At 35.6% G+C, this 27,276-nt stretch overlaps 2 protein-coding genes and 1 non-coding gene across 5 annotated transcripts; 2 read left to right on the forward strand and 1 right to left on the reverse strand.

Moving 5' to 3' along the window:
- The first annotated feature begins 7,831 nt into the window (after positions 1-7,831).
- LOC110800889 (uncharacterized) lies at positions 7,832-10,625 on the forward strand. 2 transcript variants are annotated; one of them, XM_022006217.2, is made up of 8 exons: positions 7,840-8,154; positions 8,277-8,366; positions 8,969-9,028; positions 9,189-9,228; positions 9,347-9,440; positions 10,004-10,063; positions 10,144-10,235; positions 10,332-10,625. In XM_022006217.2, exons 1-8 carry the CDS (start codon positions 8,039-8,041, stop codon positions 10,416-10,418), a joined length of 639 nt encoding a protein of 212 aa, XP_021861909.1. In that variant the 5' UTR covers positions 7,840-8,038; the 3' UTR covers positions 10,419-10,625. The 2 variants fall into 2 exon arrangements, with proteins under 2 accessions (XP_056689054.1, XP_021861909.1); XM_056833076.1 differs by lacking the exon at positions 8,969-9,028 and having other exon boundaries at positions 7,832-8,154.
- A 321-nt stretch (positions 10,626-10,946) lies between these two features.
- Positions 10,947-14,303, reverse strand: LOC110800888 (protein LOL2). 2 transcript variants are annotated; one of them, XM_022006215.2, is made up of 4 exons: positions 13,730-14,303; positions 11,575-11,682; positions 11,347-11,480; positions 10,947-11,209 (listed from the first exon to the last, which is right to left on the reverse strand). In XM_022006215.2, exons 1-4 carry the CDS (start codon positions 14,196-14,198, stop codon positions 11,138-11,140), a joined length of 783 nt encoding a protein of 260 aa, XP_021861907.1. In that variant the 5' UTR covers positions 14,199-14,303; the 3' UTR covers positions 10,947-11,137. The 2 variants fall into 2 exon arrangements, with proteins under 2 accessions (XP_021861907.1, XP_021861908.1); XM_022006216.2 differs by having other exon boundaries at positions 11,371-11,480; positions 13,730-14,299.
- On the forward strand, positions 13,479-13,551 carry TRNAF-GAA (transfer RNA phenylalanine (anticodon GAA)). Its single transcript has one exon. It is a non-coding gene; the product is annotated as a tRNA-Phe (tRNA).
- Positions 14,304-27,276: the final 12,973 nt, after the last annotated feature.

Below are 27,276 nucleotides of genomic sequence, written 5' to 3' on the forward strand. Positions count from 1 at the left end.
AATTCAAGATTTAACAACAAGAATCGCAAATATTTAAATTTAACATCTTAAAATTACAAACTTTGCGTTCGAAAAACTAAAACCTCCGAAAAGTCATAGTTAGGCTTCGAATTTGGGAATTCTGGGTTCGGCCGAAAATTAGTATTTTTGTCAAAATTTTAGAATGACTTTTACATGCGGAATTGACACAAAAATCACTCGATTTCGTTGAGTAACGTAGAAACTGCCGAAAAACTGCGTACATATAATTAAATAAACGCAAATTTGCAATTAATTACAATTACGAAAATTAATCAGCCCTTTTAATTCCTTGCAAATTTATAAAATTTAACCATATTAAGAAATTACTATGGAATTAATTAGAGGCTCGTGATACCACTATTAGGTTATGATACATATAAATGAATATAAATCATGCGGAAAAACCATAAAAGCCAGGATGCCAAATTAATTGCCACATAACAATTAGCATAATTTAGGATGCATACTCTTTGTAGCGTGCCCTCCCTTGCTGCGCCCGAACCGAACAAGAACAAGTCTTTAGGACTCCAAGTGTCGTCCCTCCGTAGAAAGTCCACAGCACGTCCGGATCCGCCTTAGGTTTAATTAACTAGAATCGCCCCAAAGGTACTATGTATTTTCGGTTATTATGAAGCAAATAATTGACTGAATTTCATGCCTAAAATTCTCTTGAATACTTAGAAAACTCGTTATAAATTGTGAGCATTAATCACCTATTTATAGGGTATGGAAAAGGTATTGGAATCCTACTAGGAAACGAATTAATTAATTTGAATTTAATTAAAACTCTATTAACTAATTTATCTAGTAGCTATAGGAATTTAATATTAAACGAATCCTACACGGTTTAGGTTTCGTACGTAAGCACAAACACATACGAGCATGACCCGCATGCGCGCAGACCATGCCCGCGCAAAAGCCCACGAAGTTGTCGCAGCCTAGGCGCGCGCTGGGCCTGGCGTGGCCTTGGGCTGTTTGTGCGGTGCGCTATGCTTGTTGGACGTGGGCCTAGCTTCGCGTTGGGCCTTCGTCTAGCAAACTCGTCCGATGCTAATTCGTACGACGCGCTTCCGATTAATTTCCCGATTCCGGAATTCATTTCCGATACGAACAATATTTACCATTTCCGATTCCGGAATTAATTTCCGTTTCGAACGAATATTTAATATTTCCGTTTCCAGAATTATTTTCCGATTCCGATAATATTTCGATTCCGACAATATTTCCGTTTCCGGCAATATTCCAGATTCCGGCAATATTTCCATTTCCGATAATATTTTCCGATACGTACCATGTTTCCGTTTCCGGCAAAATCTACGACTTGGATAATATTTATATTTCCGATACGATCCATATTTCCGTTTCCGGCAATATCATCGTTTCCGGATTATTCATTTATTTGCCTTTGACGATCTCAGCTCCCACTGAAACCAAGATCCGTCGATTCCGAATATCCATAGATGGAGTATTTAATGCCATTAAATACTTGATCCGTTTACGTACTATTTGTGTGACCCTACGGGTTCAATCAAGAGTAAGCTGTGGATTAATATCATTAATCCACTTGAACTGAAGCGGCCTCTAGCTAGGCATACAGTTAACTTGATCTCACTGAATTATTAACTTGTATAATTAATACTGAACCGCATTTATTAAACTTACCATTAAATGCATACTTGGACCAAGGGCATTATTTCCTTCACAGACATCACGGAACTCTGATATCAACACAACCACAACACAAAAAACATTACACCACACTTTAAGCATTTCTAATAGCAAAATTCTAGTCAATTGTTTTAGGGGTCAAATCAATTGTGAACCTCACCCCCCATTTTTACCTGCTTCCCACCTCTTCTGGAGATAGAATGGCCTCTTCGTACTGGACCTCATCTCAAGATAGAAACCCTAGACAAAACCTTTTAATTAATTTACAATTCCAACGACCCATTATTAGAGGTCTAAAGATTCATAAACATGCGAATTACTTCACTAATCCATAATTCAATTGGGAAGTTACTTTCCACCTTTACTCCATAATTACCTTAACGATTCCCATGAAAAGCGCATGCAAAACGGATATCTTTAATTTAGGGTTAGAAATTGAATTTTAGGGTTTTCGATTATAGGGTTCATATCAGGAACAAGTGTAAACTACAATTCAATTAAATCAACATTATTCATTAATTAAATTACATATCTTTTAGATGAATTGCAAGAAGGAGAGCGAAGTAGTAGGTTTGCAAAGTAACGAAATTGGAACTCATTAGACGGATAATCAACTTTTATACCAAAATCAACATAAAACATTATACCAGAAATCAGCATTGAAACAGAGTAATAGACATCATTAAGCAAATTACATACCTTGTTGATGAATTGCAGGACGATGAACGAAGAATGATGAGAGAGAAAGAGGATAGTGAAGGAGGAGAGAGAAGTAGATCTCCAATATAATGAAACTAGTCTTATATGCACGCGATGCGTGCGAGATTATATAAAACTGTAGTATTACAACTAATCATCACAAATATGTAGTAGGCAAGAAAAAACGTTAGCAAAGTTCATCTAAAGAAAAAGTAATCATGCCTATTTTTACGAATCTAAATAGTAATACAATTTATTCATGCGCTTACATGATTAAAATCGAGATCTTAGTACCAAAGTAACTAAACATTTAAAATAGTTTGTTTCCAAGCCACTTCAATTCCTTCGTACCCAAATCCTGCAATAATCCAGCCAAATATAAACATTCTAAATAGAAAACTAGCTTGTAAAAATTAAGTTCAAATCAAAATATGCAAATTAAGCTAAAGTCCTTGATAACAGAAATACTCCCTAAAATTAAGAATATATTGTCCAGGGATGATTATTTAAAAGATTAATGTATAATTTATCATGAAAGGTACATACTTAAACGAATTCCTTGTTGCAAAGTTACATTCAACACCAAAAAACTGCCAACGCTTTGATCCACCCGTTTAAGGACAAACTTCATATCTTCAATACAGTTTTCTAGTACCCATTTGCATGGGTGTTGTTCAGTAATAGTACAAAAATAATGATATCACCACCAAAAGTATTCTTTTTAAGGAAAAAGGAAAATTCCACAAAACACAAAAAAATGCTCAAATTAGCCGATGATCACTCCCAACCTTCAATCAAGAAACTCCCAAAATCAAACTTAATTCAGACAATGGTCACAACTCACGGTCCAATAAAAAATAAAAACAAAATAAAAAATCACAAAAATAAAAGGTACCCATTAATCAATGTTTTTTTTTGAGGGAAGGTACCCATTAATCAATTTAGCAAGAGGGAAATGGGTTGTAATCAAAATCTTAAAATCCTATATAATATAAAAAAGTTATACCTGGAAGAAGCAGGAGCAGCAGAGAGGGGGCGAGGGAGCGAGTTGGAGAGTGAGTTCATATCTTCAGTACAGTTTTCTAGTATGCACTGGCGGTGCTGTTCAAACATAGAAAACAAATAAGTAAAGAAATAAAACAATGAAATTATTCATAAAATAATCTGCCTACTTCAAAATGATCTAGAATTGCATCACATGGGATTATTCATAAATCTAAACTCAAACATAAATGTGAGCATACCAAAAGATTGGAGAACTCCGATTTATTTGGACCAGCTGTAGAGTAATTCTCTTCACCATTATCTGTATCTTTCACTCCCTTGCCTCGCCCTCTCACTTTATTCTACAAACTGTCCACTTGACCGTCATCATCCATTCTATCATTACCTTGTTTAATGCCGTTTCCACCGTCTCTTGCACTCATCCAAGAAGGCAAGGCTCGCTTTGGATTATTAGCGGTCAATACTCTGGGACTGCAGTAACCATCAATTTATTACAGTAAATCACCATAAATAATAGGTAAGAAAAAAATATTCGGAAAGCTCACATATATATATATATGCAATTTAATCATTCATGCCCTTAATCATGATCTCTATTTAAAAAATCTAAATAGTAAAACAATTTCATCATTCATGCCCTTAATCTCTAAGGGCATAACCATTCACACCAAACAGAACAAACTGCACGATAATAGACGCAGCAATTGATCCTCCAAGTCCAATGCCTAACACAACTACTATTACCGTTCTCCATGTTTAGCTTCCTGTAATGATCCTAATTCTTGCCTTTTGACTTATGCAGAAATGTTGAATTATCAGTACTTGACATGAAAACCATCAAATATAATAAAGAAGGTGCGTTTTCGTGCACATTATCAAATTGAAAAGTATTTGCAACTGTCAAACATTTCAAATAGAGTTTCATAACTATTTGCAACTGTCAAACATTTCAATGAAAAAGCAGGCATCCTGAAATAAACAGCAGGCTAGCTCTGAAATAAATTAAGCATAATGATGCAGAAAATTAGGAAAATTCAGTGCTACTCCTTCGATCCCACATGTGAATCGGAAATTTGGCATGTAACCGGCACACTCTTGGACTATTTTAACAGAATTAGACAGTGAATTTGCACAGCATTTTCTAAACTAAATCATCCACTCCTGGTTTATAGTGAATCAGGACCAAATTCCTGGTTTATAGGTTAGCACTATCCAAGAAGGCAAGGCTCGCTAAGTCATCCACTCTAATTTCCCGCCCTTTCTTCCTTTCTTCATTTCTCCATATCATTAAACACCAATTGCGCTCTCTTTGCCCTCTCATATGAGTCCAATCCTCCAAAAAATGGATAAAATACAATACCTTCTCTCTCAAGGGAGAGCCAACTAATTAGTTCTCGACTTCTCGGTCATTTTCTTTAATCCAAAGGAACTGTTATCTTTCATACTCTGTACCTCTTTTTCTCAAAGGACCTTACCTTATCCATTTTATTGGAAGTGGGGCAAAACTTGATAATGATAATGAAGGAAATAATGCCCTTGGTCCAAGTATGCATTCAATGTTAAGTCTAATAAATGCGGTTCAGTATTAATTAACAAGTTAATAATTCAGTGAGATCAAGTGAGCTGAATGCCTAGCTAGAGGTCGCTTCAGTTCAAGTGGAATTAATGATATTAATCCACAGCTTACTCTTGACTGAACCCGTAGGGTCACACAAATAGTACGTAAACCGATCAAGTATTTAATGGCATTAAATACTCCATCTATGGATATTCGGAATCGACGGATCTTGGTTTCAGTGGGAGCTGAGATCGTCACAGGCAAGAAAAGAATACTCCGGAAACGATGATATTGCCTGAAACGGAAATATGGATCGTATCGGAAATATAAATATTATCCAAGTCGTAGATGTTGCCGGACACGGAAACATGGTACGTATCGGAAAATATTATCGGAAATAGAAATATTGCCGGAATCGGAAATATTGCCGGAAACGGAAATATTGTCTGAATCGGAAATATTATCGGAATCGGAAAATAATTCCGGAAACGGAAATATTAAATATTTTTTCGAAACGGAAATTAATTCCGGAATCGGAAATGTTAAATATTGTTCGTATCGGAAATGAATTCCGGAATCGGAAAATTAATCGGAAGCGCGTCGTACGAATTAGCATCGGACGAGCTTGCTAGACGAAGGCCCAGCACGAAGCCAGGCCCACGTCCAGCAAGGGAAACGCGCGCCACAACACGCCAGCCCAAGGCTGCGCCAGGCCCAGCGCGCGCCCAAAGCTGCGGCAGTCGTGGGCTGCGTTGCTCGGGCTGTGCGCGTGCGCGCATGGCGCCCCTCGTGGGCTTCTGTGCGTGCGTGTGTGTTTGTGTTCACATACGAAACCTAAAACGTACAGGATTCGTTTAATGATTAAATTCCTAATCCTAAAAGATAAATTAATTAAATAAGAGTTTCACTAGGATTCTAATTTAATTAATTCGTATCCTAGTAGGATTCCAATTCTCTTTCCATACCCCTATAAATATGTGGCCTGGGTTCACAATTTAAAAAGAGTTTTCAAGTATTCAAAGTGAGTTTTTGAGAGAAAAATTCAGTCACATACCTTGCCTAAAAGTGCCGAAAATTATTAGTACCTTAAGGGCGATTCTAGTTGGTCAATCTTAAGGCGGATCCGGACGTGCTGTGGACTATCTACGGAGGGACGAAACTTGGAGTCCTAAAGACTTGTTCTTGTTCGGTTCGGGCGCAGCTAGGGAAGGCACGCAACAAAGAGTATGCATCTAAACTATGCTATATGATTATGTGTAAATAATATGTATTCCTGGCTAAATGGTTTTTCCGCATGATTTATGAATTGTCATATGTATCATAACCTCACAGATAAATGGCATTATCTAGATAGATTAAGCATGGTACTTACGTGCTCAAGTTTCTTGTGATGGGGCACATGTTAAATAGTGTTGGGCATTACCGATTTTGTCGACATAAACACAACCAATTGTTTAATATAAACACAAACACAAATAATCAACATAAACTGATAAACCCACATGAGCAACATAATTGTCAGACATGAGCAACATAATTGTCAGACATGAGCAAACTCACCAAAGACTGAACTTTTGAATCATTGCACATTGTAGATTTGTATAACTTTATTAGCAATTTCACAAACATGGTTCTCGTATGATATTAGCTAAGTCATCCACTCTAAAGTTACTAATCATCTTCCGAATTTCTACATCTGCAGAATTTCCTGATATCATTGAACAAAAAAAGACAGAAGTTTTGAGTTTAGACGCGATTTAACACTCGCAAAAATTGCAAAACCCTAAAATCTAACAGAGAAAAAAATGGATTGAAGCTCACAAAATGTACAAACCCTAAACCTATACAAACAACAATTGAATTCAAACTCACAAAAATTGCAAACCCTAAAACCTAAACTTTGCTAATTAAGTACGCAAACAACAAAATAATCAAAAGTTGAAAATCGGAAATTAGTTGGAAGTGAAGATCCAGAAATTACCGGCGTAGCTGTTAGTGACATAGACAATACCCTTGAATGTGCTTCCAGCAAAACACCGACACACAAAACTAAGCCCAAAATACAGAAAATCAAATTCAAAATCAAATCATCTTTTAATTAAAATACTTTAGAAATTAAAAAATATATAGGGTGAAATTGAAGGGTCAAACAAATCGACAAACTGAGCAAAATAATCGATGAAATCACACAAATCGTTACATAAAATCGTAGATTCAATGAATTACTAAGCGAGAAAAACAAAAAAAATGAATGATTAAAACTAACCTTGAGAAAAGCAGAAGGATCGATCGAACTGAACATATGAGATCTTTGAGTGAAGTGATGCGGCGAAGAGTGAAGCGGCGATGAGAAGATTTGAGAACTGAAGATTTGAGAACTGAGGAGAGAGAAAGTACGGGAGAAAGAAGTAGCGGAGGAAGTGAGATTTAGGTAAGAGATTACGTTTTACGCGATGGGGTTGTGACTTGTGAGTAATAGGAAGGGGCATTTTAGTCATTTTCATGGTGGACACGAAAAGTTAAGTTACTAAATTAACCTCAGGAGCTGGCTTATATTATAGAGATAAGAGAGAGAAGAATATACGGAGTTGGAAGTACGTATTCCAAAATTTCGAAATTTCAAATTTCAAATCCAAAACGGGATAACAGGGTCAATTCATGGGCAAGTCAACCCCCGTTTCATTTTCTACGAAAGTTACCATCATACCCTTACTACCCCGTGCGAAATAACGACAACGCCGCCGCTATTAGATTTTTCGCCAATAGCGGCTATTATCCTGCAGCGACTCGGCTATTGGCTCACATTGTCATTAAGTCCGGACATTCAGTATTTTTCATACACAGCCCAATAGCACATTACCTGATTCTTTTTATTAGCTCCAAACTTTTCAAATTTCAATCATACTCGAAAAAGAAATTCTCCTACTTAAATTACGCGGGAATTCCAATTTTCAAAATATCTCAATATCTCTCCTCTGCAAAACTGCAGAACTCAACCTCCATTCAGTCCGTTGCAATCGCCATTTCCAACTCAAATTTAAACTCTCTCTTCCTTCTTTCTCTCTCCTAACCTGAAATCTGCTTGCGATGTCGGCGGTGAAAGGAAGCGGCAAGAAGAACTCCGAAGTTGATGCTCAGCAGTCTGAAAAACGAAAGCGAGAGTTTCATGAAGATGAAGACATCTTTGACAATGAGCTTTCCAGGTCCTTTAATTCTTCTTTTTTTGTTGTTTAATTAGCTCAATTTTGTTATTCTGTGTCGAAATTTGTAGCTAATTTTCGTCGAATTTAATTTAATTTTTGTGAAAATTCTGCTTGATTTTCAGCGAGATCAAAGGAATTGTGTCAGCGCTGCAGCAGATCAGAGAGAAAGCTGAAAAAGACGGTCAGAAGAAGAAGGATGAGACGATTTCTAGGTCTGGTTTGATTTTCTTCTTTGAAATTATGATATCTGGAATGTTCGAATTGTTGCTTGAATTTCTAGATCAGCTTAAATATCTGATGTGAAATTATGAATGAATTTCACTTTGATTTTCAAATGTTGATGACGATGAGCTTTACCTGGCGTTAAATCAAGCGGTTTAATGTTGACTTGTTTTGTTGCTGGTTATTAATTTCTACAACTATGCCTCGTATTTTCTCCAGGAAATTTGACAATTAGATATTTCATTCAAAATTCGAATGAAATTGTAGTTATTGTGTAAATTGCTCAAATATACTTATGTTCTTCCTCAATTTGTTAGCACTTGTTAACGGACTTAGGTTTTCAATTTCACATCCTTTGTTTGATCACTTTGATGAGAGTAGTCAATCGGATTTGAGCTAAATATCTCAGATTCAGTAGTGAAGTACTTAAAATTGAGCTCATCATTCAGCTGGATTTCCAGTGATTTCCTCGGAAAAATATTGGATTGTCATTTTATGCTTGATATTGTCGCAATTGCTATATTTTGATTGCTGGATATGTGATTTGTACATTCAATATTTGGCATTGAATAATTTTTTTTCTTCTGAACAGCGTCACTGCCGAGATCAAGTCTATGTTTGAGGAGTTAAAGACAAAGATTGAGAAGGACAGGTAGAAGAGATATTTTGGTTTGTTTGCTGTGTGTGAACCGTCAAGAACATTATACAGGATGTTCCGATTTTTGATGATTTTTGTGTCGACTTGTGTCAATCTCAGTTTCACTAAATTGAGGGAAGTTTCTAAAGTTTCGCCTTTCAATTTATGTTTTCAGACAGACTTTTGCAAAAGCATTGACAAAGAGCTCAAAGGAGGTAATAAAAAAACACTATACCAAATTGACAAATTCAATGTTCGGTCTATCTTCTTTAAATAAGTTTGTTTCTGATATTGGAAGCTCAAAACACATTGGATGTGTTTATGTATTTTCAGTGTGAAAATGCATTGAAGGAGGAGACTGTCAACTTTCAAACAGTGTACGAAAAATTCAGCAAAGAGAAGGCATCATATCTGCAGACACTGAAAGGTACACTTTCGTGTTAACCTACTACATCCTTTCCTGAGCATATTAGTTAAACTACGAAAACAAAGCATCACTCTACATGTTAGTAGTATGTTCTGAGATGGTGCAAGTAGATGAACTGAAATTACTTGGCAGAATTTTTTGTTTCATAGTTGCAAAAACACGACTAGGCAAACCTTTACAATGCCCACACCCTTAGGCACACATTGCAGAACTGTTCGTCATTGTTTCTTGATTTTGTCTGCCTAGACTAGCAAGATTGTTGTATTCCCTTCTGTTGAAGAGTACAACAACAAGCATAAACTTGCTGATACTACTAATAAGAAACTCAATTATGAGGTTAAATAAGTGAAGACAACCATAACTGTATCTTCCTGGACTCCTGAATAAGCTAACTACATAGCTAAGGGCCCTGATTTATGCAGAACTGAAAACAGATTAAGTTCTTTGTTTGATGAAAATGAACTGGTTTGCTAATGTATTTTCCTCTGGTGTAACATTGTGTACTTCATGGTGTAGGAGCGTTTCTGTAACTAATGATGTTTGATTGTTTTCATTCTTGACAGATATCATTACCAAATATGAAGAAGAGAAGGAAAGGCTCTTCATGCGATATGAACAACAAAGTGAGCTACAAGACGCCCTTCTATTTTTCATAATTGCAGTTACTCACAGGATAAGACATTCCCATTCTATTTGATTTCAGGGAAGAAAGAAAAGAGCGTGATACAAGAAAAAGAGAAGGTGTGCACTGACAAAATTGCTGAGTTGGAGGGGTCTTTGAAGAAGAAGAAACAGGTATATTTACAAGCTCCTTAATACTCTGTATTTCTCTTTTAAGCTGCTGCAATTGCCAAGAGTGTTCTCACCTAACCTCCTCTGTATTTGATATAGGGTGACAGAACTTTCAGCCTTTTACGGAAGACTCTAGGATCCTTTCTCGAAAATGGTTCAGATGAAGAATTTCCACAAGATGACTAAAAGGAGTATTATGGTTTAAGACCTGAGCTTTCACTTATAGTAATGTAAAGAAAAACGAAACTTTTGATTTTGCAATGTCTGTACAGGGCCGACAGGCGATTAGCCCTTTGTTTTCCTTCAGGCACAAGCCCCTGTTGAATGTGCAGCCACTGAATTCTAATGAAGTAGATATATATACATCGGCTACCATTGCAGGAAATTTTGCTATATGTTGTTAATATACATACTTTTGAAGAAGAAAGTGGAGCTTGTGCTGTAAATTTATGCAGACTGGTTAGGAACTCAGGATATAGCTTTGATCATCTTAACAACAAATGTCATAGCATAAGGAAATTGACTGTAATGTAGGGAAAGGTTAAATATCGAGTCTGCAATGTTATTGCATAGTTGAGAAGCCGTTCCTTTTCCGTCAGGCATGAGTCCTGTTGCAGGTGTAGTGATTTAATGAAGCAGATTGGTTGTGAGACTCGTTGATTATCTTAACGACTTAACATCAAATGTCAAAGCATAAAGTAATCAATTGCAATGTAGAAATAATTTCTCAGTTTGTCATTGAAAGTAGGCTACATTTTGCCTGAATACAATGTTGAATTCCCGCATTACGCAACATCTGCTAACTGCTACTTCAATAGTTCAATCTAATGCAATTAATGTAGCCCTTGGAATTACATTTTAGAAAGGGAAAAAAAGAGTTAAAAGAAAAAAAAATATACGAGTCCTCAGTGAGAAATGCTAAAAGGTCGGCAAGCTTGGCTCTGCTGTACTGACAGTGGAGGACGCCTGTTATGATCCTGTAGAAACGTAAAACGGATAGAAATAGAGTAAGTGAAATGTGAATAATACGTCGCTACATGATTGTTGCAGACTGCAGTTAACAGATTTTCTCAAATGCAAAAGTGCAGTTTCTAAAGATACTAGCTTGGATTACCGGGGTGACAGAAGAAGTACATACTCCGATGTAAATGACAGAACTGCAAGAGAAACATCGAACAGATTGAGCTCCGTAAGGGTACATCAGAAGCAGTTGACAGTTTCCACACTTCACTTGTCCGACTTCATGCTCTGAAAAAGTATCATAAAACTAATAAAGTTCACATTAAAATAGAAACTAGATTGAATTAGATTATAATGCATGGGTTGTAGAGCAACAAAGAACCTTCAAGTACATAGTTCACTGTCTGGCAGCATGAGCATTGGACATGCTTGGCTCCTTGGGGATAAGAAAGGAGATGGCGACAGGAACCGCAAACCATTTGACCCCTTTCTGCATTACAAAGTTTGGTTTCTCACTATTAAGAATATTGATATGTTATTAATAAAACTTATATTGAGCGCAACACAAACTACGAGTAATACTTTAAAGAAGCAATATCACTGTCTGGAGAATCAAACATCAGATGATCAAACTTTGGTTTCCTTAACGCACGTTAGGTAGTTAAGTTTGTGCCAATTCCCACAAATTAATGTAGATAGGGAGAAAGATTAACTTCAGCATAAAATGCAATAGTTAACATTATGTATTTGAATGTTATTGTATGCACCTGACACGATGTAACATAGCTAGTAGTGTATATCGGGAATTCAGAACCAGAAAAGTGCTGCAAATGATTTTGACTGCAGTTATGATGTAGAAGTGCCTACAATATGAAATCTGAAGAGTTGTAAAAGGCCGGGTTGTGTTAAATGTCAATGTTATTTCATATATCAAAAGCTGGTTCCATAAGGCTCAAAGTACCTAATGAAGAGAACTCGGTAATCAAGAAACCTAGATAAATTTAAAGACCACTCCGTAATACCTATGATATCCACCCGACCATGCTTTTCCTAGAGAAAAACTAACATATCTAGGCCGCATTTTTCAGAAACATTACATTGTGACATGGATCTATAGATGTAAACAAACAAAAAAAAAGCCAGTAAGTATTCATTCCACGTTTCTAATTGGGTACAAAATGGATAGAGATTGCCATCCAAATATTCACAGTAGACTAACTTAAACCCTTCAAACTCATTCAAGACTCTCTACAGCTATATCCTCACAGATTAACGCATACAGGGAGAAAGATTCACAGTAACCAAACTTAAGCATAAATGCAGTAATGAACATACTAAACATTATGTATTATGTTTGCTATTGTTATATAGCTAACATTAGCCTGACACGATGTAACATAATTAGTACTGAATATTAGTAATTCAGAAGTAGAAACGAGCTGCTAAGTGTTTTTTACTGTAGTTATGATGTAGAAGTGGCTGTGGTGGTTTTTCTGTGAGTTGGAATGTTTTGATCCTTGAAAACTACCCTTAAGGAATTACTGCATTAACTATCAACGCATTCTAATCAAAAGGTCTAGCACGCACAATAAATTTATTGTACATTGTCGACATTGCTTTATGATGATGCAAGTATGCAACCGAAAGTTCAAACCCAAGCCACTTTTTACCAATTACTAAGTGAGTGAACATCTTCAACATAAGCTTGATGATATGACAATATTTCGAAAACATAAGGCGTAATCTGAAATTTGGATTGATAAACACTACTATCATCTCAACATTTTTACCAAATACTATCCACATTTATTATTTTCACCAATTCATGAAAATGTGGACAGTATGTTTCTTTGTAACACAGATATCCAAACCTGATTTTGGCTGCAAAGAATTCTACTACTCCCCCTGTTTTATTAAGACGTTCCAATTTTTATTTTGTTTGGTATCCAATATGCAACTTTGACTATTAACCTTCAGTTCCGGATAAGTAAAATTGATTATCACAAATGCAACAAGCCAACAATGTCCAGTAAAATTGATTATCACCTACGAAAGAGGCATCGATAGAATTAATCAGAAAAAAAAATTGTATAACTCATATAGAAACTACTATATTTTAATTTTATTTCATTATACTAGCAGCATTAAATCTTTCACTGTTTTTGCTCCGTATTTTGTAAAAGTAAAGATTACTTTACACCATTATGCTATTAAACAAAAAAAAAAAATTAATAATAATAAAGATTACCGTAAATATAATAATGTGAAACCACATAATAACATGAAGCGGGGATAGCTCAGTTGGGAGAGCGTCAGACTGAAGATCTGAAGGTCGCGTGTTCGATCCACGCTCACCGCATTTTTTCCAATTTTTGAACTTCAGTGAAAATTTACGGTTTTACTATAATACCATTAAATTTACGGTTTTACTATAATACCATTTCAAATTAAAAAAATCCAACTTTTTCAGTTTCAGATTCATGTTTTACTATAATACCCTTTCAAATAAAAAAAAGACAAAAGTGGAAGCAACGAACCCGGTTGAGAGGACGGAGGTAGTGGCGGAGGTGACGGCAACGCATCCCAACCAGGCGGCGGACCTTCTTCTTCATCATTACCTACAAGTTCTTCCATTTTTTCATGTTCTTTTCCTGGTTCATTGGATTTACTCACTTCCCCTTCTTCAATTTCTACCTGTTCTCCTCCACAATCATTTTCTTTGTGATTTTCTTTCCCATCTTCCTCTTTCGACTGGAGTTGTTCGGTTTCTTCTTCTTTCAATTGGGGTTGTTCGTTTTCTTCTCCTTTTGGCTGTTCTTGCGGGGTTGGTGGTGATGGCGGCGGTGATAGTGAGGTTGAATGGTGTTGCTTTTCTGTCTGTGGAGTATCACCTTCTTCTTTTAGCTGTTCTTTTTCTACTTCTCTTGGTTGTTCTTGTGGCGGCGGTGGCAGTGGCGAATGGTGCTGCACTTCAGTCAGGAGAGTATCTCCTATTTCTTCATCCATTCTTTAAAAAATTACCCCTGATTTTCGCAATTTCCAATCTTTTTATAATTGATGTATCATTTGAACCTAACAAATTTTAGAGCATCTCCAATGGTTGTAGCTAGGGACTAGCTTGAAATTTATAAAAGTTTCAAGCTAATAGCTAGACCATTGGAGTGAAAATAACAAATTAGCTTTGCCAAGCAAATTAGCTTAAACAAGCTAATTTGCTTGACAACTAGCTCTCAAAATTGCCAAATAATTAATTGACAAGTGGACAAGTGGAATAAATTTAAATAACAAGCTAGTTGCTAGCCATTGAGGCACAAATTAGCTAGACAATAAAATAGCTTGAAATCTTATGTGGCATAATAAGCTAATTGTCAAATTAGCTTACCATTGTGGATGCTCTTATGAGTTTTTTTTCATAAGAACCACTTTTAATATTGTTATGCCCCGTATTTTTAAATAAGAAATACTCTTGGTTGGACACGAGTATTAAAGAAAAATATTTGAATAAAATAAAATAATAAAGCAGGTGAGGTTAAATATTTGAATAAAATATTTTAATCAAGTAAAATAAATGAGGACCGTTAAATTTTGGAGGTTGTGGGATGGGTAGACCTGTCAAACGGGTCGGTGAGGTCGGGTTGTAAAAAATTATTTTCGTGTTCGGTTTGAATCGATTAGGTCGGTTACTTTCAGATTCGGGTTTACAAATGCTTGTTCAAGACCCAAAACTTTCGGGTTCGAGTCGACCAAACGGGTTGAGAGCTTTTAAAACGCGCATTATTTTCATTAATTTAGGTGATAATATACAAAATATGGGCACAAATTAACAAATTTTCCTACTCAAGTTTATCTTAAGTCAAATTCAGTCCTAAGATGTCGTATAATTCAAATCAAAAATCATATTACACACTACAATAGTAAAAACAACGTGTTTATTATGCTTAAATTTTCTCATAATCTCATTTATTACTATAAATATAATGATTTTCAATCGGTCGGGTCCAAAACGGGTTCGGTCGGGCTGACCCATTACTTTTAAGGTTGCTCGGATTCGGATAAAATCGGTTCATATGTCACAAAATCTTCTTCCAAACCCCGTATTTTCGGGTCGTATTCGGATCGGATCAATTTTTGACAGGTCTAGGGGTGGGGGATTTATGAAATTAATTGTTTAATGTGGTAGTGGGGCTTAGGGTAAATCAAACATAGTATTTAATTACATGATAGAGTTGAAAAGTTACTAAAAATGGTAAGTGTATCTCCTATTTAAGTACGACCGGAAATGATAAGTGTATCTCCTATTAAATACGGAGGGAGTGACACTTATGCTTTACATAGGCAAAATTAATTACTGTATCTGTTCTTGTTTATTAGTCTCCTTCCCGTATTGTGCTGTTTTTTTTATTAGTCCCTTTTAGAATATTTCCTTATTTGTTCAATAATTATTCCCCCTTTACCCTTATATTACAATAGCAATTCGCTTTTCGTCTCAAATTAATATGCAAGTGGTCCCTTTATTTTCTAATTTAACAACTCTAGACATTTCAGCTACCCATATTTTCTTAATCTCCTATGTACCCATATGGGCGAGATTGTTTAGAGATTCACATGCAAGATGTACTTTTAGTGGATTGTTCAACATTCCATAAGAGACTGATAAACAAGAACGGAGGGAGTATTCAAGTCCATATGATTTGTGAACAACCTGAATGAATTATGTCCTTAGAAATTTCCGGCAATTACTATATATTAATTGGAATTGATAATGAACTAATAAATTTATCATTTTAGTAACCATATTTGTTGAAGGAAATAATGCCCTTGGTCCAAGTATGCATTCTATGTTAAGCTAGTCTAATAAATGCGGTTCAGTGTTAATTAACAAGTTAATAATTCAGTGAGATCAAGTGAGCTGAATGCCTAGCTAGAGGCCGCTTCAGTTCAAGTGGAATTAATGATATTAACCCACAGCTTACTCTTGACTGAACCCGTAGGGTCACACAAATAGTACGTAAACGGATCAAGTATTTAATGGCATTAGATACTCCATCTATAGATATTCGGAATCGACGGATCTTGGTTTCAGTGGGAGCTGAGATCGTCACAGGCAAGAAATGAATACTCCGGAAACGATGATATTGGCGGAAACGGAAATATGGATCGTATCGGAAATATAAATATTATCCAAGTCGTAGATGTTGCCGGAAACGGAAACATGGTACGTATCGGAAAATATTATCGGAAATGGAAATATTGCCAGAATCGGAAATATTGCCGGAAACGGAAATATTGTCAGAATCGGAAATATTATCGGAATCGGAAAATAATTCCGGAAACGGAAATATTAAATATTTGTTCGAAACGGAAATTGATTCCGGAATCGGAAATATTAAATATTGTTCGTATCGGAAATGAATTCCGGAATCGGGAATTTAATCGGAAGCGTATCGTACGAATTAGCATCGGACGAGGCCCGCTAGACGAAGGCCCAGCACGAAGCCAGGCCGTCGCCCAGCGAGCCAACGCACACCAGCGCACGCCAAGCCTCGACCAGGCCCAGCGCAAGGCCAGGCCCAGCCAAGGCCTTGGGCGCGCGCGCGGAGCACAGCAGTGGGCCGAGCGCTGTGCGCCTAGCGTGGGCCACAAGGCTTGCGCGGGTGTACGGTGCTCGTGCATTGCTTGTGCGGGAATCCTGAAGCAATCAGGATTCAAAGTGTGATTAAATCCTAAAACTATTAGATAATGATTATTTAATTAGAGTCCTAGTAGGGTTATAATTAAATAAATTAGTATCCTAATAGGATTCCAAAACCCTTTCCATAACTCTATAAATAAGTGCCTAGGGTCACATATTTTCATAGATTAATTCAAGTATTCAAAGTGAGTTTTGAGAGAAAATTCAAACACATTTCTTGACTATAAGTGCCGAAATTTTTTAGTACCTTAAGGGCGATTCTAGTTGGTCAATCTTAAGGCGGATCCGGACGTGTTGTGGACTATCTACGGAGGGACGACACTTGGAGTCCTAAAGACTTGTTCTTGTTCGGTTCGGGCGCAGCTAGGGAAGGCACGCAACAAAGAGTATGCATCTAAATTATGCTATATGATTATGTGTAAATAATATGTATTCCTGGCTAAATGGTTTTTTCCGCATGATTTATGAATTGTCATATGTATCATAACCTAACAGTGGTATCACGAGCCTCTTATTATTTTCATAATCTAAATTGCATGAACATGGTTAAATATTACAAATTTGCAAGAATTAAAAGGGGTGATTAATTTTCGTAATTGTTAATTAATTGCAAATTGCGTTTATTTAATTATACGTACGCAGTTTTTCGGCAGTTTCTTCGTAAATTTAAGATGTTAAATTAAATATTTGCAATTCTTGTTGATAAATCTTGAATTTTTGATTGACCTACTGTATATGTTTAACAAGTTTGAATGCCTAGCCTTGTTAATTATGCAATCTAATTTGTAATTATGATTAATTTGTTGAAAATTAGAATAATTTAGAATTAATTTGATTTTCATAATTAATTATAATTTAATTAGATACCTATGATTAAAAACCACCATAAAAATTGTAAATTTATGATAAATTTTAAATTTTTATGACCTAGACTTGAATCCATGTTAATCGGAAATCAATTGAATAATAAATTTTCTATTTTTCGCCCTAAAATTATGAAATTAATATTATTTATTAATTTGTCATTAAATTTAAATCTAAATTTTAAATTTTTATGCGATTCGTTCATATAACTTGCACGCACAAAGCAATGGACGCTTCGTGTTACCCTTAAGGGGTGTTGTATAGTGCGGGCATGCGACGACGAGCAAGGGAGCTCGTCGCCCGTGCGGCACGAATGCAATGAGCAGGGGCATGGTGCACGAGCACAAGGCAGCAGCCCTGCCTTGTGTCGTGGGCCACAAGCTATGGATGAATGGGCATGGGCGAAGGCAAGGCATGGCAGTCGCGTGTGGGCAGCAAGCGAGTTGCGCCACAACGCGCACTGCCTCGCGTAAGCGCGCGCAGCCTCGCGCGCAGCGAGCGCAAGCTCGCGTGCCACGAGCGCTGCGCCCAGCGTTGATCGCGCGCAATTGCTCGCGCACAGCGAGCGATGGCTCGCGTGCATCAAGCGCTGGAGCGCGCGCAGCAAGCCCTGGCGAGCGCGCACAGCGAGCGATGACTCGCGTGTGTCGAGCGCTGGCGCGCGCGCAGCGAGCACCACTTGTGCGATGGCTTGCGATGGAAGATGCAGCAGCTATGCGACGAGCGCATGGGCTGCGCGCACATGGCCAGCGATGGTTGTGTGCGTGTGGCCTATGGGCGTGCGATGCGTAGGGTGTTTGCGTTGCGATTAGATCGTTTTGAATGTTTAATTTGAAAATTTCAGTTTACGTAATTTTAATTAATTTTAAAAATTAATAATTTAAATTATTTTCTTGGATTTTAATTTTGAATATTGTAATTATAATAAATTTTATTTATTCTAATTATTTTACTAAAATTAAAATCATGAATTAATTTAAATACGACTGAAATTAAATTAAACTTTTTGGATTCAATTATAAATCTATATGAGCTTTAAATTTTAATTAAATTTGTATGTTTCCGGTTAGACTAGAAATACATTTTTATGTTTAAAATTAGTAAAGCATATGAATTTATTGGTTTAAGTGGGAGCCCTTTTAGTCATAAACTCTTGATTAGGTCTACAAATCCTTAAGGTTAAAACAACTTGATTAGAATTAATAAGGACTGAATAATTGGTAGATTATTGGTGCCCTTGATTAATTGCTGCAAATGTTTACGTGATGCATAATGTGTTTTAACTAACCAGCTATGTGGGCCATTCATGATAATGAATGGGTGAATGGTATATATTGTATATGTACTGTTTTGCAGGTTATGAAGTGACTAGTATGGCCCAAATAGGATAGAAAATATGGTCTGCGTACCATTAATTTGAATGTAATTGGTCTAAAGTACCAAAGTTGTTTTTCAAATTCAAATATGGTCTGCGTACCATCAAATAGTTGTAATTAGTTTTAATTATAGCTTATCCTATTTGAAGAAAATGGTGCCTCCCACGGAGATTTTCAAGACGGACTTTGAAGTTAAAGCTTCAAGATGAAGTCGGGCCATACTAGATCACATTTATCTTATGCATGCTTTAAGTTATTTATTGCTTTAAATATGTCTTAATTATGCATGAGATTGTGGCTTGATTATGTTGCATGATTAAGGATTTTAGTTCACTTAAAATCTAACCAACATAGTAAGAGCCTTAAGTTCCAAACTTAAAAATTGAGTTAAAAGGTGCCATGCCAAAATATACACTTGCTTGGATATCCTTTACATCAATCTAGTAATAGTTTTCGCTCAGCGAGGTGTTACTTATTGGTCCTAAAGGGGCAAGGTACACAAATAATTGTGAGTACATGTTAGTTTTGGTGAAACTCAACGATATAAGTAAGGAGTCCTTTTATGTCGTGGCAAAATCGATAGGTTTACCTAATAAGTTCTTAGACGTACCTATCAACCAAGAGTAGTTTCTAGACTATTAGCAAAAGGCTTTTGCTTACCTAAGATGTTTTAGGATTAAGTCGACAAACTGTGCTTAGTTCTTCAATGATTTTAGGATCTTGGAATCATTTTATTCACACCTGCCGGAACAATAAATTCGAATAAAATGCTAATAACTTGTTGAAATTGCATGATTGCTTTGATTTTCAAGTTATTATTCATGATAAATGTTTAGACTTTGCATGCTTCAATGAATGTTTTAATTATTGTTTATAATTAAATATCTTGCACTGCAATAAATCCTTTTAGAAAGGTAACAGTAAATTTCCTCGATTCGTAGTGAATCCAAGAACGATTCACGGAAATGAGAGAAAGTGAGCAATTTAAAATGTACGTTTCTTATATCGACTTTTATGGTTGTTTTCGAATATCAAAGTCGAATGGCAAACCGATTGGTGCTTGTGAATTCAAAATACAATGTAGTTTTGAGATCATAAAGCATTGAGCTTAAAACGCTCAGCTTTACCAATGGTTAACAACCTAATATCTTTGTCCATTTAATTCTCGAATGAGTCTAGTCCCTAGACATTCGAATAGATCGATGCTTAGAGAACTTTAGAAGCTTCTGGTAAGATCATCTAGTTGAAACAAAATATTCAACATAAATTAAAATGGTAAAGAACCTTGTTGGTGACATTGGACATGTCTAACAAAGTATAAAAGTCAACACTAAAGAATTCAATTCTTAAGACTATAAGAAAGGGTACAAGAAATAGGAAAACGAGGAACAAATGAAAGGAATTTACGATTCTGTTTCTACCTATAAGTTTATGTTTAAAGAGAAATGACCTAGCAATCAAACTTCCTTGGTATCATATACCGCTTCAGGTTCTTACTTCGGTAATAACTCAAACAATGGAAGCTAGGATACACTAATGACCTACAAGTGGGAAATGAAGCATGGCAATGCTACATTAGTTGTAGGGTCATCTAGTTTGTTTTAAGTCCTTTCAAAGGCTGGAACTAAATGGCTATTTTGTTCCATAATCAGCATACCTAAATTTCTGCTTCAAACACAGAAAGACTCACATTCAGAAGAACAAAAACAATGCTTGTTTGTTTGTTTATTTGAATGAAATGGTCATTTACGGAATGAGTCAATATGCTTGATTAAAACAAACAACTCTTTAAAGAACTTTACTAGGTTCAAATCAACCCCTTGATTTGAGTTCCACTAATCTTTGGCATTGTTGCTTAGACCATATCAACAAATTAACATTCAAAAGCTCTATTTTGATGGACTTTTGAAAGTTCATTGATTTCTAGATCAATTTAAGACGACTAGTCTTACTTGTTGAAAGTAACAAAAGATATGAACTATTGTTAGAACGCCTAGACAATAGAGTTCAAAGCTAAAGAAAGATTTTATGACTTTATTATTTCACATGGATTTGAGTGAATATAGGTTTATTTACTCAAATGTGATATAAGTTGAATCTGTTTGGCTAGTTCAAAGATTCAGAAGCATAAAATCCACTTGGCAAGAAATCATAAAGATCTAGGTTAGATCATGTTGATGATTACTTGAGACCCAAATATGATCATCAATGATTGTGTGTTGTAATTTCACAATCTAGGTCCATAAGATACGGCATATCTTAGTTGGAATAATCGAAGTCAATTGGTACTTGATTCAATTAATGATGAATCATAAAAACTTTTCCTATAATTTCTAAAACAAAATGCTCAACTACCACCAAACTAAACCAAATTCGTCAAAGCTATTGAAAAGTAATTTCAGGATATCTTTTCAATTATATATATCTAAAGAGTTGCTAAACTCAGTGGGAGCTTAGTGTTTGTTATTCAACAAACTAAGGCCCAAGTCTAGATATATGTTTCATTATGATTTATTCAAATGAGACACAAGGGTATTGTTTCTACCACGAATTTTTGAGAACATAATGTTTGTTTGCTCGAAATAATGTCCTTTTGGAGATTCGTTTCCAAAATGACAAGTGGGAGAAAATAGACCTCGAAAGTCTTCGAGGCGAACAACAAACATAAACGGACATTCCGGAGGCTTTTCGATGTGCTTCAGAAAATCCGAACTTATTCTTTAAGGACTTTAGAAGTGGCTTTAAAGAATAGACATCTCTTAGAAGACTTTACAAGTGCTTCAAAGAGAATAGAATATTCAAAGGACTCTCAAAGTGCCTGTTGATATTCTATTGTTTGATGTTCTATACCCAAGTAGGCATAGAATTCAAGTCCCTGAAACTATGAGATTCTTCTATTAGATAGTGAAGAAACATAGAGATCAGGTCAATGAAACTATGAGATTCTTCTATTAAATAGTGAAGAAACCTACAACTTGCAGTCAAACTATTATCATATAGATTAATGAGTTTGTGACTTGTAAGAAAGCTATGACGAAATATAGATTCCCTAAAATGGTTAGAGGCCATATATAGACTATATGTTTAATTGGTTAAAAGGCCATAAAACATACTCAATGTTTTGATGACAAAATTCAAATTTTGTTGATTTGCAAGAATAGGTTCACACCTATTGGTTGCAAGTTTGTTTTAAGGATAAAAACCATCAAACATGAAATTGTGTTTACACACAAAGCGAGATTAGTTGCTAAAGGTTACAAGCAAATTCATGGCATGGATTGTGTTGAAACCTCATGCAAAATCGTAATGCTTAAGTCTATAATTCAAGCAATGATTGCATATTGGTACATATAGCAATTGGATGACAAAACGTATTCCTCAATCAAATGTTGGAATATAATATGTACATGGTATGTCATAGAATTTGTGGATCCAAATAAATGCTTGAAAAGGAAAGCTAGCTTATAAAATCTAAGTACAGATTTAAGCAAGCAATTGGGAATTGGAACTGTATTTTAAGTGAAGCTAATAAGCATTTTAGTTTCATAAAATATACATGATTCTTATAGATGTATAAGAAGTTTAGTGGGAGTACATAAAAACTTATTTGGTCCTATGTGTATCACACACATATCTCTCTATTGTGAAATAACATTCAAATGCTAATGACTTAGATTTGAAATTATATATTCATCAATAATGGACCATGGCGAAACTTAGTACATATTGGGTATTAAGATCTATTTACAAAGATCCTATAATATTGTTTTAGATTAAGTAATGGCATTTACTAAATCAAACACGAAAGTCTCCATTGGAGATATTCGACCCATGTGAATAAATCTAAGTAAAGGATGTTTGAACTATGTATAAGCATTTACTAAGTTAAACATCAAAGAGTCTAAATGAGATTCTTAACCTATATTATATGTCAAAGAATTTAGCTGAATTTAGTATCTACTGAAACTAGATAAGCTAAAGTTACATGAATAGAATTCAATTGGGAAATATTCTGCAAAAGAATTTATCATGTATGATATAATATGAGGATCGCCAAAAACGTATCGTATGACTTTAGGCATGACGAACATATACCAATCTCTATTGATCTAAGTGAAGATCAACTAGATTGAGATCAAGAATACTTATGGTACTTGAAATGGTACATAGGAATAGTTCTTGATTCAAGGAAATAAAGATATGCTAAATATTGATGCTACACGCATTAACACTGGCAAAGGATCAAGCAAGACCCTTTGGAGTTAACCATTGATAAGGACGAGCTATAGAGCATCGTGTTTTGAAATGGCAACATGGATTGGAGACCATGAGTTGTTGCGTGGGAAATTAAAATATTAATTTCTATGTTCTAAAATACAGCTGGAAAGTCTTCCACATGACTGTGAACTGCTTGGATAGGTAAATCCAAACAAAGCATCACTAGCAACCTATACAATTGAAGTAAAAGTAATTATTGCCTAAGAAGCAATAAAATAGGGTTGTTTAAAGTTCTTCATTGAAAAATGCGTAGAACCACTCTTGAAGCAAGAAAAACGTCTGCTAACTTGATGGTTCTTCATTGCAAAATGAGTAAAACCACCATCGAAGTAAGAAAGACTAGATCACATAATAAACAAACTCGAAAAGATCTTATCATCATATCTCAAAGAACATTCGATGAAAAGGATGTTAAGATTGGCAAAGCATGATAACTAAACCTATGCAACAAGTGAGAAGCAACATTCACGTTGTAGCACTGGAAATCAAGCATAGCTTTGAATTCCATGAAATGTTTTAAAGATGGGTTAGAGGCCCATGGTTGTAAAATATTGGGGTTAAACATTTATCATATATGAAATGTATTTTCATATTCCATTTAATCTTGGTTTAGTATTAAATGATGAGTCCCTTCAAATTTGACGAAATATTCAAGATAGACTATCAGGACCAGTCCTGTGACTAAGAAATGTCTATCAAGTGAACTTGAATGTCAAAGGTTGAAAATGGTCCCTAGTCGGAGTTTTCTATAAAATTGGACGAATAGAAAACGTTAGACGACTAGAATGCAAGATGACTAGTAGTTCTGTTTCTTGAACTATGTGGACATGGCAATGTCATAATCATTTGCATAGATACTTACTTTGGGAAGACTAGTATCGGACAAGACCTATGAAACTTTACTGTAAGAGATGAAAATATGTCATAAGTAAATTTCATTAAAATTATTAGACACTAAATCCTCAATACCTGAGTGATTTGAGATTACTTGTTTGAGAACTGGTTGCTTTGACGTTGACCAACCGTCGCACCGTAAAAGGAGGCTATAAAGGCAACGCTCAGGTAATCACCTATCAAACGAAGTCTAATCTCAAGATCGCAAGATTGGGATTGTCCTCCCATAAATCGGGATGAGATGCTTAAAAGTTGTACAAGGCCACTCGGAGAGCTAGAAACTGTTAAATGCATGGCCGTGCTCGGATGAATCATAGGCTATGATTATCTGTCTATTTGATCAGTTGAACTCTGAAACCGAGAAACACCTCTGGACATAATAAGGATGACAACTCTTACCTTATGTTCAAGAGCAAGCATCGAGCGACAAAGGAATTAGGAAATGCACACTTGTCCCTAAGGACAAGTGGGAGACTGAAGGAAATAATGCCCTTGGTCCAAGTATGCATTCTATGTTAAGTCTAATAAATGTGGTTCAGTGTTAATTAACAAGTTAATAATTCAGTGAGATCAAGTGAGCTGAATGCCTAGCTAGACGCCGCTTCAGTTCAAGTGGAATTAATGATATTAATCCACAGCTTACTCTTGACTGAACCCGTAGGGTCACACAAATAGTACGTAAACGGATCAAGTATTTAATGGCATTAGATACTCCATCTATGGATATTCGGAATCGACGGATCTTGGTTTCAGTGGGAGCTGAGATCGTCACAGGCAAGAAATGAATACTCCGGAAACGATGATATTGCCGGAAACAGAAATATGGATCGTATCGGAAATATAAATATTATCCAAGTCGTAGATGTTGCCGGAAACGGAAACATGGTACGTATCGGAAAATATTATCGGAAATGGAAATATTGCCAGAATCGGAAATATTGCCGGAAACGGAAATATTGTCAGAATCGGAAATATTATCGGAATCGGAAAATAATTCCGGAAACGGAAATATTAAATATTTGTTCGAAACGGAAATTGATTCCGGAATCGGAAATATTAAATATTGTTCGTATCGGAAATGAATTCCGGAATCGGGAATTTAATCGGAAGCGTATCATACGAATTAGCATCGGACGAGGCCCGCTAGACGAAGGCCCAGCACGAAGCCAGGCCGTCGCCCAGCGAGCCAACGCACACCAGCGCACGCCAAGCCTCGACCAGGCCCAGCGCAAGGCCAGGCCCAGCCAAGGCCTTGGGCGCGCGCGCGGAGCACAGCAGTGGGCCGAGCGCTGTGCGCCTAGCGTGGGCCGCAAGGCTTGCGCGGGTGTACGGTGCTCGTGCATTGCTTGTGCGGGAATCCTGAAGCAATCAGGATTCAAAGTGTGATTAAATCCTAAAACTATTAGATAATGATTATTTAATTAGAGTCCTAGTAGGGTTATAATTAAATAAATTAATATCCTAATAGAATTCCAAAACCCTTTCCATAACTCTATAAATAAGTGCCTAGGGTCACATATTTTCATAGATTAATTCAAGTATTCAAAGTGAGTTTTGAGAGAAAATTCAGACACATTTCTTGACTATAAGTGCCGAAATTCTTTAGTACCTTAAGGGCGATTCTAGTTGGTCAATCTTAAGGCGGATCCGGACGTGCTGTGGACTATCTACGGAGGGACGACACTTGGAGTCCTAAAGACTTGTTCTTGTTCGGTTCGGGCGCAGCTAGGGAAGGCACGCAACAAAGAGTATGCATCTAAATTATGCTATATGATTATGTGTAAATAATATGTATTCCTGGCTAAATGGTTTTTTCCGCATGATTTATGAATTGTCATATGTATCATAACCTAACATTTGTTTGCTAGAGAATAAATGTGATTAGTAGGACAATACTAATTGGGCCTACAACTAAAATATATTAATCCTATACATATGAGGTCACACATTGCGATACTAGTTTAACAAAAGAAAACAAACCCTTTAGTGGGCCCTGTACCAGCTAGCCACAAGGGAAAGATGATGGAGATTTGACTCTCCTAACTAGTTATTGGCCCGGGCGATGCCCCGTATTGTAACATGTATGTTGACATTAATTTTTTATTTAAAATGAATTTACAGAATTGTTATTATATATACATAAATATTAGTTAACAAATTTATAATTAGTTAACTAAAATTTGTTATATTCAAGTTTTATTTTATTTTTTTATTTTTTATTTTTTTTATTTCTTTTTTGTAAATGGTGTATGATTTTTTTATTAAAATTTAGTTTTACTTGATTGGTACTCGGTATAAACTTTTTTTTTTTTTTAAGTAGTTTACTTGATTGGTACTCGGTATAAAACTATTTTCCTTTGTATCTAATTCACTTATAAACACAAGAAATTTCTTAATGTATCAATTATTATAAATTGAATAACAAAATTGATATATTTTTGGAAAAAACACACAATACGTTAGCTAAAGAAGCAGTGCAATAATAATTAAGAAAGATTAAGTAATATCATTTTTTATATAATAGGTTAGTATTCAAATATATATATTTGGCATTAAATGTTTGATATTTATAAGAATGAATTTGTCTTTTTTCATTACTTTTTATAGAGTTATATGTTATATCATTGTAAAGATGGTTAAAACTTTACATTATGAATGAGAGGTCATGAGTTCGAGCCGTGACACTAACATTTTTGTGATAATAAAATTGAGTAATGCATGTGTGCATATGACATGTCACATCGTCATTTCACTTGCCAAATCACAACGACACATGGCAACATGACATTCCTTGCCTTGCAAATTTAATAATATAATACTATATATTAATATAATATTAATTTTTACGTACAACAAGTTAATCAATCAATATCTTTGAAATAAAAAAAAAACCCTTTTCTTGTTATAAACGCCGTTTATACTACCACCAAAAGCAAGAGAATTTTTTCTCTTCCGTTCTAACAGACGTTGGTGTTCAACT

This window comes from Spinacia oleracea, chromosome 6 (assembly GCF_020520425.1).
Source record: "Spinacia oleracea cultivar Varoflay chromosome 6, BTI_SOV_V1, whole genome shotgun sequence".
NCBI lineage: Eukaryota > Viridiplantae > Streptophyta > Magnoliopsida > Caryophyllales > Amaranthaceae > Spinacia > Spinacia oleracea.